Genomic DNA, 19,171 nt, shown 5'->3' on the forward strand with positions numbered 1-19,171 from the left:
CCAAGGTCACAAACATAGGCATACCAGTAGGTAGCTCTAAGTTGTTTCTCTTTCTTCCTCCACACCAGTTTCAACTGCTGCATTCTCATTAGATCAGCCATGAAAACCTGCTACTTTCTGTAAAGGCTAAAATTGCTTAATATAATGTAGAGGTATTAATTTATCTCTACAAATGCACAGGCACACTTTGAGGAACACTAGCAATATCTGTAAGACACAAGAAAAAGTTCAGAAACTTTGTGTAGTTTTCTTCCTTGAAACTGTAAATGATATAGAAAGTTTTGATTTCCTTCAACCAAGTAAGCAAGCATTCAAACCAAAAGTTCAATTCTACTTGTTTTCAGTTCCAGGATTTTGTTCAGGTGGACTACGAAGAAACTAAACTGACAATATTTAGCACATACTGGTACAGGCAAAAGCTTGGGAGGGAAGCATTTGCAGTTATTTTCATAGGAGACAACAGGCAGCAGCACACAGCAATAGGGTAGCCTACTCACAGAAAGTAACATTTATTTAGGTAAGGTGTTATTTTCCTTAGAAATAAACACACTTGGGGGCCTAGCATCTCTTTATAAGCTCTTTACAAGCCAGCATAGCATCAGGTTACAAAGTCCATTCATATAATGTTTATAAGTTCTAGTGTTAATGCCACTAATGGTGCTCTGGTGTAGAGTGCAAGACAGATCAATGTAAATCTTTTGATTAGTTTGTGAAAAGAAAAACACCGGGCATGAGGCAAGGAAAAGAACACTTTCTGTAACATTTAGATCAAGGGGAAAACAGTCCATGAAAGGAACTTTCTAGCCTCCTGTCTTTTCACAGCCCATGATTTGGTGGGAGTTGGTAAAGTTAGCAAAAAGGGAAAAAACAAGATTCGCAGAAGAGTAGTAAAAGTTAACTGCCCATAAACCACCACTTCTCTCAGCTTTTAGGTCAGGCGCCATGACGCTGTAAGATTTTGCCCCACTGCAGTTCAGTGTTTCCAAAATGCCTTGAAAAGGTTTACGAGGCCTTCAAATATAACCATTTTCACACTGGCTGGGGTGACTCTACTTAAATGCTTTCCCTTCTCAATGGCTCTTGGTGCTCCTGGTTTTTACTCCCTGACGAGCTGGGTTAGGGAAGTCTGGCCGAAGAAAAGCGTGTGCCCTAGCTGCTGCAGCAGCACTGGCCTGGAAGCTTGGTGATCTTACTTTTAATCCTGGTTCGGTTACTTATTTACAGATAAATGCTGGACATTCATTTGATTTCTTGCTTCTACTTCAGCCTCTCAGCAGTATGTGTAATACTCACCTCACAGAGATGTTGTGACTCAACCATTCTAGACCTTTCAAGTTTTGGGGTGGGTAGAAGAACAGAAAAAAATTTAACTTTATCCTCTCTTATTATTTGTAAAAAGAAACCTTAAACTAATAAAACTAATATTTAGCTAACCGATGCCACCAAAGTAACTCACTGTGGCAATCCTTTGCTAAAATGGGTACCTTCAGCAGAGATACAAAAGATATTACAAGTAATACCTACAGCTCTGCTGTGCATCTAACAGCTCTGGGCGTAGAAGTTTGTCCACTAAGACCTTCAGGCTCTTAAATTACATGTGATACCATAATATAACCAAATGTTTTTAAGTTACTGAGACCTAACAAGATATTGCCCATCAAGCAAGCTACTATAATTGGTCACAGGCAACGCCTCCCCCAACCTCTTTCCATTGTGCAGCAGGATTAGATAGGCTACTGAGGTTCAAGATAAACTGAATTATTATGTATATTTGCCACATACTAAAGATGCATAGGAGGAGAGCTGATGATATATAATAATTAGATAGTAAGCTTGAGCTCTCAAGCCCCCTACACTCCCCCCACCCCAAGGTAAAATGGAACTGAAGAGAGAGCATAAGTTCGTCTTTTGGAACATTTCATAAAATGTTTCCCAAGACAAATTTGGGGTTCAGACTGAAGACCCTATAACCCCAAATTCCCACATTTTTCTGCCTATGAATTGTAATCTGCCCCCTCTTTCTGGACCACGTAATCCTAAGAAAGAAACCCAGCTGTTTCTACAGCTGATTCCCTGTTCCAACAAGTTCCTCACTGACTGCATGTATCACTTTTAGTACGTAATTCTTCAGCAAAGATGATACTAGCTGGGTCAGCTAAAACCAGTACCATCTTTGTTGCTTTACACAGGCTTACAAGAAACCCTTAGAAGACTTCATACTTCTAAGAATTAGACAGTGATTTGCTGTTTCTAGAAAGTGATAAGAATTTGGGTTAAAAAAAAAAAGTGCTTATTTGGTTTAGGACCCTTAGCAATATCACACAATCAAGTTCAATACACCTAAAGCTGGCTAGCTCCATCTTCTCTCCGTAATCGGGGGGGGGGTGGGGGGGTGGGGGGGTGGGCGGAAAATAGGGCCATTCAAAGAGAAATTTAGAGCTCTGGTACCTTAAAATGCCTCCTGAACAATCCATTCTCCTCTTATTAAGGGAGCGTGAGAGGACAGAGTAAGTGATCAGCTGTGGGCCATGATCCTTCTTTGCCTTAAAGCCCTATCTTCAAAAATGATCTGAGGGCCCTCTCATTTTCCCAGAGAGGCACAAAGATTTGAAATGAGAACAAACAAGAATGTAGGGTACACTTTTCAAAAATAATTCATGTGTTTCAGGCTATGGAAAAATGTAAAACCATGCTCTGGAAAGTTGGCTCACTTCTGGAGTGCCAGTACAATTACCCAAAACAGGAGGTAACCTCTTTAGAAATCGCAATACACAGGCTACTATGTAGGAATTTTAAGAGTTAATCCATTAAATCAATGCAATACTGGTAAAATCATGCTAATTTGCCTCAAACGGAAAAGCTTTCTGAATTATTTTCGTGTTTTATAGAAGATCAGATTAAAAGCACCTTTCAAATTTGACTTAAGCTGGTTGTGTTGTGCCTGTTTGTCAACAAGGACCTACCCAAGAAAAGCAGTAGTGTAGGCAATGTATAAAGAGTGCTCATAACATCAGCATGCCACTTTTAAGGTTAAAAAATGGGGGTAGCAAGGTATTGCACTTTTGGGGGTGTCTGATCACTTCAGATAAAGACTAATCCATAATTCAACATTGGGTTTTCCCAAAGCTCAAACCGTAAGTTTCTCCAGGAGGGAAAAAGAGGAATGAGCAGTAGAACAATGCAGGGCACATACAGTTGTTTCCAGTTTAGCTCAGGTTTGCTTCTAATGGAACACGACAACATTCTTTTAATATTGTTTCTGAATTTTCATTCCATCTTTCAACTCGTTTCTGAGCTATGCATGATTCCCAAGTAAAGCCCTGAAAATATTCATGTATTTAACTTATACAACTTATATGAGTGGCCTATTGAGAAATTTTCTTAATTACAAGACACCTCTGCAGGATGAGCAAGCAAAACAATAATTTGTATCATTACAGTCTTACATTTTAAGAAAGAGCTTCTAGATACACATTTTGTAGTGCTGGTTTTTATTGTAGTTCAGTCTCAAAAAATATCTCTTCAAAAGTAAAGCAGTAGGTGGATTTAATCACCTGGCTCAATATTCTCCACTGTAGTAATCTCAGCCATGAAGCAAGCACATTTGCCTACTTTAGATACAACGGAGAGTGAAAATTAATCTTTCCACTATCCAAATTTCTTTTTCTTTCTTTTTCTTTTTGAAGCTGCTGATTCATAAGGGGACAGAGGTCAGAGTTCAAAATGCTAGTCTTACTCTTCAGATACCAGCCACTTGGGAGTAACTCACCTCTACTGGCTCTCAGTTTTATTGCTGTAAACTACTTGACAAATGCTGACTCATAAGAGCTAAGGGTAAAGGAAAATGTTAGTGCAAGCTCAGATATTAATCTCAAGCGTCTTGCACTGCAGTCTTCCTCAGATTCTCCTCTTCGGTGCTTTGAAAGGAATCACTGATATCAATTATCGTAATCCATACCTACAACAGCACATACTATGCATGTATGAGAACGGTTCTTTGAAACGTATCTGTTAAAGTTAACATTTTGAGTCTTGCTTCCATACTTTCAGATAATTTGTGGGGGTTTTGGCTTTTTGTTTGTTTTGGGGTGTTTTTTGTTGTTTTTGTTTTGTTTTGTTTGGTTTTTTTAAGGTTTTTATCTTTGGTTATGAACAAGAACCTTTTTCTGCTTAAAATCTGGCTCAAATATGTAACACAGAAGAAGCTATTTTTAACAGAATAGTTCTCATTCTCACTCATGAAATGGTAACATTTTATATGGTTTTGAAATCCTGCATTAGCTTGACCCCTAAAACACAGATTTCCGCTATTTCTCATCCTAGTGATAGTAACTTAGTTTTAAAAATAACAAGAACACAAGACTTGAATAGATAAAAGTACCACTTAGCACTGGCATTCTCCCCTCCCTCCATATATTTCTGCACCTCAAACTTGCTTCTTTGATTAATGAGCACGTCAGCTTCACAACTCTGTTGCAGAAGGCAACATTGCACCAGCCAGGAAACGTGGCTTACTGCCCTGGCACCCTACAAACCCACTGCCAAAATACATTTCAGTTATGGAGCCAACAAATAGGTATCAGCACTACAAGCAGCAAGGAACCACCTCGTTCTCAGTTGTGGCTGGGAATGCTGTTGCAAAGCACGGAGACAGAGCCAGCAAAGAAAGGAGCAGGATGAGAAAAAAGTAAAGCTTCATAAAGCACTTAGAGCTTTAAAAACATGTAATGTAAAAATGGCTACCATTTACTGAATTCCCTTTGCTCCCAAAGAGCTTTCAGTTCTTTCTTCCTGTTTACAGGCAAATGACAGATGTTGACACCACAGAAATAACACTGCTGTAAGAGAGTAATATAGATCCTACTCTGGGTTCCAGATAGTCATATCTACATAATCATCATTGATAATGATGTAAAGACACAAAAAATAGCCCACTCTCTTTCCCTCCAGTTTCCAGGAGTTTGTAGGGCTCCCTAATTACTCCAATTTCACCAGGCTGTTACTATGAAGGGGCAGGCACACCTAACATGAAGAGCACTCAAAATTACTTGGATCTGTATCAACGTTTTTATGACACATTTGTCCTTTGCACCCTCCTCGTTAACCACATGAAACCAGACCTACCTAGACTTATGCTATCATTGATTCAACAGCAGTCCAGAAAATAATAGAAAACAAATATGTGTATGTAATTGCAGGGAACATTCAACTACTATATGACCACAAGTTTTAGCCACATTTTTTGACAAATGATGGACAGCTCCTGAAACTGAAAGCAATAGGTTTCTAATCCCAGGGGTACTGCCTTCAAATATGTCTATGTTCTCAGGGTAGATCAGTTTTCCCTGCTGCAGGCATCCTGCTGAGAGCTGAGGTCCCAAGCAAAACACAGGAATCTGACTGCAAGCCTTTGAGGTGGCAGGAGCCAAGGGGGGTTCAAAGACAAGGCTGGCTGGTGGGCAGCACCTCTGAGCACTGCAGAGGTTAGAGGTTAGTAAAGCAGGAGCCACTGGCCAATAAAACAGTGTTTGGAGAGCCCACTCTACAGATAAATTGGGGATCTGTTTACACCTTTCCCAGCTTTCTGAGTTACACACACTGATGCTTCCCACTGTGATCTTGTCCTATGTCCACCAGCATCTCCCTGCCTCAGCAGCTGCCCTGCTCTCTGCTGGTTGGCTTTGTAACATGGCTAAAGGATGCTTGGAAACTTTTAATCAGCATCCAGCATCAAAAATAAATAAATAAAAGCACAACTGCTTTTATTTGTGTCAACTGCTGCAACAAGATCTGTCTTGTTTGAGATTTCCCATGACTGCTGTACTAATGCTGGGAGAATAGAAGCTTAAATTCCCTTGATTAGAGAAGCTAAACACAAAGCAAGCACAGTGCCAATCACACACATGAAAGGACAGCTTTTTGAAGCAAGGAAAAAAAAAATCTAGGTAGGGTTACCACCATATTATAGCCGTCAAAAAACAGCACATACCTCAATTTCAGAGCTTAAGCTCTATACCAGGAAGAGCTTGCCCTTTTGATGAAGACATGTTTTGCTCAGTTTCCTGTAAGCTATATAGTTCTATTTTATATAAGCATAAACATACACATACCACCACCACCCCCAGTTCTCAACATTGGACAACTTTAACCACAGACATTATTGCCAGCATTGCTTGAATACAGATATATCTTACTGACTTCGATAAGGATAAAAGCTGAAGAACTGGCAGTCATGGGGTTTTTTCCATATCTGCAGGAAAAATTCATTTTAGGACATGGTGCTGATTTTTCCTCCATACCTTAAAAAATAACTGATCTTAGCTCAAGCTATGTAAAAATACCTCATCCTTCATGACTCAAACTGTGCATGGCTGTATGGCTGTCGGATGAAATAGATAAAGTGATTAATAATAGCCGGTTGTGATAATACTATGTGGTGATCACACTGCAATGGAACAGGATGGAAAATAATTTTACATGGACAAAATAATTGATAGACATCAACAAGAGTTATTTATTTCTTCTTGGCAAACATCTGAAATAGCATGCTAAAGAGGAATATTCCTTACTGCATGAAGCCAAATTTTGTAAAAAAGAGAAGTAATCTCAAAGATAAACATTAAAGCTTATTAGAGAAGTCCTTGCTACCCCCAAAAAGATGGAAAGTACACCACTGGCCAGCGTTTGCGTATTTATTCTCTACTAATCTTTTGCTTCACCTGAACAATTAAAAACGTGAGGAAGGAGTTGTTTTCCCTCTCCCCTCAATACATACATAACATGGCCTCTGCAACAGACGGGACTCACGTCTCGGGAGATTCCCTGAAGCACTGGCTACTAAACACAGGTAGCAACAGATCAAAAACAAAGCAAGTGGTGAGAAGAAGAGCGCAGAGCCTGGGCTTGGCACTGCTAGCTTCCTGAAGCATTTCAGGCAGTTGGTTAATGGGTGTTGCATTCGTGCTCAGGTTTAACCTGATCACCAGATTCAGGATCAGGAAAGTTGTTCGCAATGCCTCAACAGGCACCACTGGTGATTTTTGCTTTTGTCTGCTACAGTGTTGGGAAGCATTTTACGGTAGACTGTGCTGTGTAGGGGAGCCAAGGTGAAGTATTCTGTGGACCCCCTGGGACCAGAATTCCATTACCAGCTGAGTCTGTTTGCAGGAAACTGTATTTCTTAAGCTTAACCGTAATCTAACAACTTCCATCCATGATTCCCTACTCCATTATTAGTATCCTGGAATATGCACGCCCTCTATAATCCTCCTCTCCAGAGCATCTGTACAGATTTAAGCCACTGGGATAGAATATGTATTCAGAGACAACTAATGCCATTTCATTTCTAAAGAGCATTCAAAATTGTCAGCTAATGGAAAAGGACAACAACAACAAAAAAAAAAAAACAAAAAAAAAAACCAAAAAAAAGAGGAGCAGAGGGGAAAGGAAGGGGCCAACCCCCAGATACAAGTTATACCATTTGCAAGCCAAAGGGCATTACAGTATATTCCCAGCACAGCCCACTTTTCCATTTGTAACAAAGATACATAATTTTCCTATATACAGGCATCTAAGAAACTGTTAGATATACCTGCACAATTTACAGACGAAGATTAAATGAGAAGCCATCTAAAGATAATCTGGCAGCAGATTGTTTCTACAGAACATGTAAAACCTTTGTAACTTAAAAGCCAAACGTTCCTACTGTGTTGTAAGATACATTTGATTTAGTCATTAAAACAGGACCAGGACTTCTAAATTCCGTTACTAATATTATGATTTGACTTTGTACAAGTTATTTATGCCTCTATCCACTCATCAGTAAAATGGATACAAGGCCAAGGTGTATTTACTACTACTATTTAATATACTCACATGCAAATTACTGCAGCAATGCAGTGTATTTATACTATATAGGTAAATGCTAAAGTTGTAACACTTTCAATAATGAAGGGGTAAGTGGAGCAAGTGAATTTAATCAAGAAACGTGATGTGGCACAGACTAAGCAGCAGCAGAGGGAGAGCACGGAGTAAAAAAGAACGAGTGGAACACCAGGAGAGATGCTTAAACATCCATTTATCTGCAGCTAACTGCTTCATGTGCATGACACAGAATGTTTTCAAATATTCTTTCTAAAAGAAGTACATGCCTTTTTTCAATTTTTGGATCATCTGGGTTTATCTGTAGTCTATCCAAGCTGTGCATAGCAATCTGCAAAGGCTAAGTACCAAAAGTCCATTTCGCAACAACATACAGACTCTTAAAATGCAGTCTCTTAAAATCTAATCTTAAAAAAGCAAAAAAATAATATTGTCTTAAAATAGCATAATTTCCCTCTTACAGCTGAAGTTTAACCTTTTGTTGTTTAGAGGCTGCAAGCCTAGATACGAAGGCGGCACAACTGCATCCTATATAAATTATTCATTGAAGGTGTCGATTGCTCTCAAATTTCTGAGCTCTTTCTCAGAGATGCCACGAAGACCGCTCTGTAATACAACAAGCATGAAAACAGTTTTCATTCTGGAAAGCAACAGGGCAAGACAGATAACAGGAAAAAAAATCTAGGACAAGGATACTCTGCAACAAATGAAGAGGGGAGGGGGGAGCAATGAAAGTCTCACATATAAATGCCAAGGATTCTACAACTCCCCTGGTGATCCTGGCAGTAAGCCAGGAAAAAGTTTTCTCTTTCCTTTGCTGTTTGCAGCAACAAATCTTTCCTCCGGGGGAGGGGTGAGAGGGCTGGAACTAACTTCACTGCATCTGATAAGATGGCAAATTGTCCAGGCCTGACATTTATGGAGGACCCGGAGCTCCACTGGAGCACTCTGGGAGGATTAAAGCAGGGTTAGCCTCTCCAATCACACTCCTTAAAATGCTACAAATGGCAGACAGATGAAAGTTTGTTTAAATTTGATAATGATGAGTCTAAAGAACCCCGAGACAGAAGCTGTCCCCTGTCAGGGAGAGAACTGCAGCTGGGAGTTGAATATTCTCATTAAAAGGACTTGTAAAAATCTAACTATGCTCCAAGAGCTTCCAGTGTCCAGATATTGAAATGAAGTTCTGTTTAATTGGCTAACAAGAACTAAATCCCATCTCTTTTATGTGAGCTGCACCACCCACAGGAAAACTCCACCACCCATTTGCTTTAACTCTATCCAGGACCGTTTCACTGTAAGAATGGGATGTTTCACACGCCGGCAGTGATTGCCTGGAGCCAGCAGAAAGGCTCATATAGCTGTCAGCAAGCTGATAAGAGTTGAAATTACTCTACAGAGCCCTCTTTAAAGAAGAGCCAAAGAAGCACATTAAATGAAAGGGAGGAGGGGTCAGAAAAGCCAGCCACTCATGTTGTTTTAACGTGGCACTAAAACAAGTCATTGATTTATGCATGTGTCTTCAGCTCTGTTTGACCCAGAGTCTGAACTTTTCTTCAGGTCAGGGCTGAGGCACATGGGACATGCACTAGAAAAACCGCAATAGCTTGTCCAGGTATTCCAACTGTGGGAACAAACATTGCAAGCTACGTGTTTTCTACCCACATTTTTTAAACCGAATTCACATCCCTTTTTAGCTTTTAATGTCCACATGGGCTGAAAAGACAAGAGATTGTGATTATCTAAAACTTTAATTAATAAAAATCAAGAATGCTGCATGGCCACTACTTGAAAGAGTATCTTGTGGGGCTTCAGGAAAGGGAATTATCCATTCATACAAAGGAGAAAACTATACATCACGGTCCATATTGTTTCACTGAAGTGTTTGGCAGCCAGTGAAGTTAAGATGCATTTAAAAAACCACTGATGATCTGACAAGGTTATTCCACAAGGCATTATAATACCAAGGTCTCCTGCAAACCTGAATCCTGAAGTTGCATCACCGCAGCCGCAGTGGCCTTCTGCTCCTGGATTCTGTCTCTGACAACGGTCCACAGCAGGTACCTGAAGAGCCCCCCCCTAAACTCAGCAGGCATAAGCTACCACTTCCCCAAAGTATTCTCAAGCTTCCAGAAGTCTGCAACTCAGGAACTTCTAAGCCAGAGGGTGTATCTTTGCATTCATCTCTGACAGATTTTCCTTCTCTGGATTTCTTTATTCACCCTTTATGACAATAAAAACCCTTCACTCACACAAAACGCTGAAGCAGTGAGTCCCACAGACTACCTACTAGTTCTGGGAAAAGATCATCTCCTTTTCTGTTTCTTTAGACCAGATTCCTAATAATACAAGTCCTAGGAAACATCAAATGAAATTGTATCAAACAACGTACAGTCATATCCATTCACTTTCTTCCTGACCTTCTGTCTTGGTTTCAGCTGGGATAGAGTTAATTTTCTTCTTAGTAGCTGGTAGAGTGCTGTGTTTCGGATTTAGGATGAGAATAATGTTGATAACACACTGATGTTTTGGTTCTTGCTGAGTAGAATTTACACTAGTCAAGGACTTTTCAGCTTCCCATGCTCTGCCAGGTGCATAAGAAGCTGGGAGGGAGCACAGCCAGGACAGCTGACCCAGACTGGCCCAAGGGCTATTCCATACCATATGACATCATGCTCAGTATATAAACTGGGGGAAGAAGGAGGAAGGGGAGGACTTTGGGCGTGATGGCATTTGTCTTCCCAAGTAACTGTTACGCGTGATGAAGCCCTGCTTTCCTGAGGATGGCTGAACACCTGCCTGACGATGGGAAGTAGTGAATGAATTCCTTGTTTTGCTTTGCTTGCACGCGCAGCTTTTGCTTTACCTATTAAATTGTCTTTATCTCAACCCATGAGTTTTCTCACCTTTACTCTTCCGATTCTCTCCCCCATCCCACCGGGGGGGAGTGAGCAAGCGGCTGTGTGGTGCTTAGTTGCCGGCTGGGGTTAAACCACGACACCTTCTTTTATAGTTTGTATTATATGCTTGCTTCTCATCTTATCCCCAATCATTGATTTTCAAGACGAAGAGTGCTAAGCTATTTAATCACTCTTCTCTTGAAACTTTTGATCACCCTTGTTCTATTATATCCTTTTCAAGATGGCAGAACCGTAACTATGGACTGTATTCAGGGTGCAGACATACAACAGATTTACACAGTGGCATAGTATTTTGTTCTCTACCTCTTCTCTAAAAATTGTTTGTACTACTTTTTTTGACCATAACTGACCATAAAATTTATATTTTCACATAACTACTTCCTACAGTTCTAAGAACTCTCTTCCAAGTGACTGCAGCTAGCTGAGATGCCATCACTGCCTATGAGAAAGCTGTTTTAAATTGTACATATACCCCTTTCTTTGTATACTGAATTTCATATCACTTTATCATTTGGTCATGCTGTACCTGAATTTCTTTGGCGTAAGATGTGCCAGTTCCAAATCAAATCTTTTCCAAAGCAGAATCATTCTAAAGGGGTAAATGCAAGGGGTTTTTCTATTACTGTTAGCTTGACCTGCAAATTTTCCCTTAAAAAGCCGTGCTGTTCTGGGGTGCTTACCTTCTACACAGCTACCTAATGTTATGGTATTTCTTATCTCCAACATCTCCACCACTCTGTACGTTTGGTTGAAATTGGACAGTAACAGGAATCAGAAGAGAAATCAGCATGTACATTGTATGTGATCATACCCTTGTTTCCCTAGGAAACCAGGACGAAAAGAATTCCTGCACTCAGGAACACCAGCTCTTCATTCTTGTACCATTAGAGCGCACAAAGTCACCCGGTCTTCCAGACTAGATATTAATTCAAAAGTTTTATTTTGGGGACGTGGGGAGCGTTAATAAAGTCAAAAGGAACAGGCACACAAAACCTTCTTTTGAAAATAAACTCCTTACCTAAGATCCGTTCAGTGAGAAAGAATACCTAAATAAACAGAGGAATAACTCTTCTATTCCCATTGCATAGTACTTTCATATTCTGATCCTATGCCTTAATGAGCCTATCTGTGTTAAAAGACTTCCAAGTATGTTGATATTTAGTGGGGGAAAAACATTTACAAAATGTGTGTATATTCAGATAGACACATTCACCTCACAAAAAAAGGCACAGAGGCTCAGATATAAGTTGAGGAAAACTTTCATACAAGTTAAAGACATTTATATATCAACCACAGTGGTGAAATATGTTTCTAGAGATTAACAGGCTTTCAAAGCAAAACATTAGAAAAACTCTGTTGAGAGGGAAACTGTACAAAGCATGGGATAAGCAGATACCAGCAAAGTTTTGTTTTGCTTTTTTCCTTTACCTATTTCACTCTTCTTTAGAAGCAAGACAAAATCTCAAATTTCACTCTCTATCATGTAGGTCTATCACATTTACTTCTCTTTCTTGCCCCTCCACTTCTAGAACTTTGCTATTACCTGGGTGCTGGTTTGTGGTGCAGAGAAAATGAAAGCATAAGGATGCAGCATCAAGTCTGCTGGATCAGTAGCTGTGCAGCTGAGCTGCTTATCAACTTGCCTCTGGGCACTTCTGCCAGTGTTTCAGACTCCATATGGAACTATTTGTGAGAGGGGGATGGTTCAAGGAAGCTTCAAAGAAAATGAGAATGACAACATTACTGTAGAAAACAGACAAGACAGCAATCCCAGAGATGCATAAGTTTCATCCAGACTGCTATTAATTTTAGCAGCTCAACTAGCAGAGGCTCTTTTTGATGGTCAATATGTTGGAGTTTATAATAGCTATCATATGCTAGTCTCCAGTTCTCATGGACATAGGCTGTACATGTAGTATTGAAAATATGTAACAATTTTTCACAACAGTGTAGACTAGGCTATGAGCACAGAAATTATTCCCTTTTGTGAGGTAAGACAGGAAACTGAACCAGGAATTGTTGAGGGCAAAATGTTCTGCAAGTTTGAACAATAAAAGCATAAGTTAATATGGCTAATCTCCAGAGATCTCAGCACAATCAGGTATAATGGAGGACAGTAGAAATTTATTCTGATTTCCCACACTCCAGCTCTGCTCAAACCAATAACCCTCTTTCCTCGTTTATACCATGTACCATCTGACAAAACAACTGAGCAAAATAAACTTCTAGTATAGGAAATCACAGCCCAGGTCATACCAGCCATAGGTCCCAGCAGATGATGACCCCAAAGCTAAAGCACCTCTATTTCATCCTCTTCGTGACAGTATTGTGTGATGCTCATGATCAGTGTACAAATTCTAAGAAAATACTTTCAAATACAGGTTCTTATATACTTTAAATGTAATGACTTCTCTTTAAGAGCCTTCCTCTCTTCTCCAGCAGATGTATGGCTAGAAGTACTTCCAGAAACAAAACAAAAATTAAGCACAGAGAAAATTTTACTCATTAAAAGCAATCTATTTCAACTTAAAAAAATCACATATACATATATATGTGCATGTATATGTATATTTTAAACTTGATGTATGATCTCCAAAGAATCAACTGCAATAAAATACTGCAAAAAGAGTGCCTAATCAACAAAAAAACCTGGCAAGCTCACATTTATAATAAAATTTGTTTTCATTATGAGGTTTTCCAACTAAGGATAACAATTACATCATAATCAAGACAACCACTGAAACGAAAGTAGTTGCACAGCAAGGCTCCAATCCCACAAAGGTTATCAGAGCCAGAAAGTCTGATCGGTATGATGAATACATGCTTCATCCTACTAAAAACCAGGAGAAATTTAGAGCAAGGATTTGTTCTGTTTGTCTAAAAAGAGGATGATCTCCACCATACTCATGTCAGAACATGTCAACTGGTTTCTTAATTTACTGAAAAAGTACATTAATTGGCAGGTACTGGCAAAGCACGTTTCACAAATCTATCAAAAACTTATTGTCTCCCCAGTGGAATTTTATGTGCAACAAAACCAGTTTTTGAAATAAAACCTAAACACATCCTAACTGCAAAGGAAACAGTGAGATGTTGTAAAACAATTTTAATTCCGATTTCAATAAAAGCTCTTTGCAAGATCACTTTTTCCTCATTTTAAATCAGTTGTGGACCAATCTTTTTGTAACTGTCATATCAGAATCCAAGTGTTTCACAATGTAAAACCAAGAAACAACTTGATCATTGTGATATAACTATCTTTGTTTCCGTCTCGATAAGAGCAATGCTCAGTGAAAACTAGAACGGACTGGAAAAAAACAAACATACTGCAAGACCAGCTTCAGTCAGTCCTCTTCCACTTGATTAAAAACAAGCTTCAAAATATTGTATATCAAGTGTTATTTGCCATTGAAGTTGAAGCAGCAAAAGAAGGCAGTTTAAATATTATTGAGAAATATGAGCTACTTGCAAAACCAGAGTATTTTGAAGCTTTTGTTGCCCTTCCATGGCTAAGCAGAATAAACAACTGCTATAGATCACATCTGAAAACATGTATAAATCACTCCAGTTCATTTGCAGATTCATTCTATACATGGGTATTAGTTGAGTTTCATTTTAGTAATTCCTTGCCTGAGAAACAAAAGAGCACTTATGACAAATTCACTTTGCTTCTGAAGTACCGTTAGCACCAGCCTCCTCAAAACGTTCATTCCAACTTCAAATTCTCTCTTCTCTTATCGTCACTTTAGCCTTATTTTGTGAATCTTCACTCATTAATTCCTGTATATTGTCGCTGTCACTGAAAAAAACTGGAAAGACATTTTGTCTAGCCAGAAAGTCCTAAGATACTTTCCCAAACGATTTAAATCGAAAGACAGCAAGTAAAGTGTGCAACTGCTCCCTACTGTGAGACTGATGAGGAAGAAAACAAAAGTCTGTACCACACATATTTATTAATGAGGAAAAGCAATCAGGTTACTGGTAGTCCACACAATATCAGTCACTAAGTACTTTTTCACCCTATCAGATAGCTAGAACACAGAACCATGTATCAGCAAGGGACTTTCACAGATGCTTATACTGGGACTTTACCTTGTAAATAAGGCTGACAGAACATGAAATGTATGGATAATGTGTTTAAGTAGCCTCAATATGCAGACATAAATAAATTCACAAAGACAAGACAGACCAGACCTTGTGATTTCATCCTGATACTCTTACTACCAAAACACACGACTATATCCTCAACAAAAGCATCAAGATGCGAGAGGAAGCTTTAGAAAAACATACTTCCCACCTTCAGTCAATAGAATCACAGTTTCCAATATGTTCAGCGATGCTTTGGACCCAATGACAATGACTACTGCAAACCACCTATAATCCAACAAAATTCACTCCAGACAGACTGGAACTGCGTTCTGGGTATTAAAATATCTTCTACTTTAACTTAATTTTATGCAGTTACAGATAACATAGATCATGTGAATTAAGAGGGTTTTGTTGGTTTGTTTCATTGTGAATGTTTAGGGTTTGTTTTGGGTTTGTTTGGTTTTTTTTTTGGTTGGTTGGTTTTGGTTTGGTTTCGGGGGGTGGGGGTTTTTTGTTTGTTTTGGGGTTTTTGTTGGTGTTTGGTTTTGTTGGTTGTTTTTTTTTTAAACAAACTACTGTTGTTTCCTGATTTCATACTTTAAAATTACTGTTTAAGCTGTCCATAATGTCAAGTACATTCTCTGTAGAAGGAGAGCACTATCCTGAAATGATTATTTTATGATATTAGTAAAATGGACAAGAAAATCAATGTACACTTCAACAGAATATTAATGTCAGTTTTAAAGCTTTATTAGGCAAAACTCCCTAGCGTTAACATCTCTAAGTTCATGTCAAGAGAAAAAAAGAAAATAAAGCAGAATCATGTTTCCAGGAGCTATAACAGCAAAGCTACTTTTTCACCTGCCATCCCTGGTGACAACTTGGTGCTGCTCGTGGGTCCCACCAAAACGGCTCATTTGTGTGAAGGGACTAAAGAGAAAGGAGACCCCTGATGGCTGCTGTGATATTTGCAGACTCTCTGCACAGAGAATGAAGTGAAGCTGGCAACAGAATTCAGGTGTGAAAAGATATTTACCACTAAATTTGAGAGTCTATTTTCTCCACACATATTCAGAATTAATATACGCTGTGCAGCTTTTAGCACTGTCTAGGTAGAAATAACTAGTGTTGTAGGCTACACCCTGAAAAACCATGCCTTGAGTCACTTTTTTACTTGGGTCACTTTTTTACAGGGACCACACAAAAGCTGACTTTGTCACTAAGGTTGGGCAAGGGAATTTCAGAAACATGTCTTCACAATTCTTGCAGAAATTTGACTACAGAAATCCCATGCGTCTTTAAAAGTCACCTGAGATCAGATAGTTTATTTTTTCCCTACATACCTGGCTCTCACTTTCTCTATGCCTCAGTTCCTCGTCAGGAAAAACAATAACAACAGTATCTCTCTATCTTATAACAATATATACTCAGGTACAATAAGGTGACAAGGATGAAAGGTCCTAAATACAAGTTTACAATATATGTTAACGTCTTACATCTTCACTGGCCCAAAAATGTAACCTATATATTCCAACCACCAAAAGAACAACATGGTTGAATCCCCTAATCTGACAACAAAACTCTTCACTCTTTGTGAAAATCCTCACACAGCTAACAGTCCTCATCTGTTGAGCTTGCACTTTATGTGCGAGCTCTAGAATTAAAGCAACTGATGATGACAGTGTATGTAACAGCAAAGCTAGTAAACAGGAATCGGCATCAACTGGAGTAAACTAGAAGACATTTCTTTTTGACTACATACCCAGCCGACACAGACTTCATTCATGAGTTTGGACAGTTCATGATCTCAGCTCTTCCAGTCACCAAATAAGCAAAATTTCCACCCTCAGAGGAACTGTCAACTTAGTTAAAATATTTAAAACATTTTGGACTTAATGCTTCCCTCACATTTTGAGCAATTAAAATTTATCTACAAACCAAAGCTTCTCTTGAGATAAAGACAGACTCTCGAACAACTTCTTTAATACAATTTAAATACCATGTAGAAAAAAAACCAAATATACACTGTGATTTCATCAGAAATATGGTAATATATGAGAGTAGGCAGTACACCTGCATTCAGGGAAAGCTTCCATCCCAGCATGCATTAAGAAAGCAGAGGGGACACAGAAAAAGTGAAATTAATGAAAGTGGAGTTTGACTACATTGGTAGGAACTGGCAGTCTCCACTCATGGCAAATACCATATGATCTTTATGTGAGAAAGCAGATAGTCAAAACCTCAGTTTCACATTTCAGGAAATTGGCTGCAACCCAGGATGGGGAGGCATTGATCACTGTGGATGCTAAAGATCCTATAATATATTTCACAACAGCATGTACATTAACATAGTAGGTTGGAGAAAATCCACTCTGAGTAACTGAAGTCTGCCTACTGAAGTGTTCTGCAATCGCAATCTTATGCAATATTCTCAACTTCCTGACCTGATGGGTAATATAGTACTGATCAACAGCTGCTGTTCAACACATTTGGCTGCACCAGTGATGGATAGAGACACAATATTGAAAAGTAACGGTGAATGCATATGTTTAGCATAAAGAAAGAGGGGCAAATAATCAAGATATTAACATAAGAGTACAATGGATGCTTCTGCATGCCAACAGATTTCATAGTAAAGCAAGTGTATGAACGTACACCTCAACCGTAAATAAAGGAAAATAATTTAAACACAGTACATTATTTTACCTGTCTTTGCATCTCTTCTATCTGTCGCTGGGGGACACTTTGCAGAATACTGTACATTTCAGGCATCTTTTCTTCAGGGATGACAACGGAGGCTCTATAAGCAAAACACAGAAAACAAAAGGTAAGACGAGAAGAAAGAAGTTCTACATTAGAAGACACCAACAGCTTTTCCAACCCAGAATATTGTCCTATTCTAATAAGACACACTCAGAAAATATTAGCAGAAAAAAGCAGTCTTCTCTCAATGTAATTAATTATTTTGTAGCAGTTCCTTCACAACACCAGCCAGTCTGCCCACAGATAATGCCACAAAAGTCTGTGGCCTGATCTGTACAGACAATCTAATAAATACAGAAGGGACAGAGACCCAGAAATCCTAAATTCTCATCTCTGGATTGCCACTGACTTGCTGTCAGCTGAGATTTTTGGAGTGACCAAACAGTAATAGCATATACAGTGCTATGTATACAAACTAGTAATTTTTGTACCTATTATCCTAAGATCATGTAAACTGGGCATAGTGCATGTATGGAAAAATAATCTAAGCTCTTAACACAGTGTACTCAGCTACAAAATAATTACACCTTTTAGTCTCAGATGAACTTAGGAATCATAATACGATATAGCAAATTAAGCATTCACATGATGCAATTTGTAGCATATACTTTCCTTAAAAGAGCCTGAATGCACACCAGTCCTCACTGAATTCAAGCACAAGATAATACAGCAAGTCTGTTTTAGAAAAAATATGATCACCTAGAGGACAACCAAATGCTCTGTCATATCTGCCTCGTTTGTTTTCCTCTCCTATTTTGGATGCATAATATACCAAGGGCAAAGACTGCATGTATCTTACTCTGTATTCTATTTCCTGTAATCCCCAGTACATTTGACTTATCACACAGATTTCATTCAAATGACTGAATGTAATGAAGTCTCTTATGCAGTGGTTCGATGTACAATAGTGAGGGTACAGACCTTTTCCAGTCCAGAACCTCAGAGAAAGGTAAAATGTAGGAGTCAGCAATGATGACTGGGACACAGCCAGCTTGAAGAACATCGCTTAGCACGGCCTGTCCCAGGCGGGCTCCACGTAGAACGACACAGAACGTAGACTCCTGTCAACAAATGGTATCCAACACACAGATGAGGACAAAAAGGAAATGTTAAGATTTGTATTATGTGTGTGTATATGTATGTATATATGCATTATGCTTTCCTGCCCTCCCCCTTGTAAACACGTCAAGGAAAATGGGCTTGCTCCGTGCACAATGTATTCTGAATTATTAGCTAATTCAAAATAATTACACAACTTTATTTTCCAGAGGCTCAAAAATATAAGTGGAGAGATGAGAAATCAGCTAATGGGATTATTCTATGCTTTATTTTAATCGCCAAACTTCAGAATTCTAATTGAGAAAATTCAAGGGAAAAAATAATTTATACATTTTGAAAGTTTGGCATAACAAGATGAGCAACAATCAGCATGAACTTATTGAGTACAAACTGTATGAAGCCAAACTTACTTTCTTGCATTATAGGGCAATTCAGCTCTATGGATAGCAGAGAAGTAA

At 38.9% G+C, this 19,171-nt stretch overlaps 1 protein-coding gene across 3 annotated transcripts in view; it reads right to left on the reverse strand.

Moving 5' to 3' along the window:
* EXT2 (exostosin glycosyltransferase 2) overlaps positions 1-19,171 on the reverse strand; it is an 81,886-nt gene that overhangs the window by 47,824 nt on the left and 14,891 nt on the right. For all 3 annotated transcript variants that reach the window (XM_082318585.1, XM_082318584.1, XM_082318583.1), the window contains exons 6-7: positions 18,576-18,715; positions 17,598-17,691 (exon numbers count right to left, since the gene is read on the reverse strand). In XM_082318585.1, the coding sequence (XP_082174711.1) occupies positions 17,598-17,691; positions 18,576-18,715 (234 nt within the window). The remainder of the gene's footprint in view (positions 1-17,597; positions 17,692-18,575; positions 18,716-19,171) is intronic.

This window comes from Platalea leucorodia (genome assembly GCF_965183815.1).
Source record: "Platalea leucorodia genome assembly, chromosome: 7".
Classification (NCBI taxonomy): domain Eukaryota; kingdom Metazoa; phylum Chordata; class Aves; order Pelecaniformes; family Threskiornithidae; genus Platalea; species Platalea leucorodia.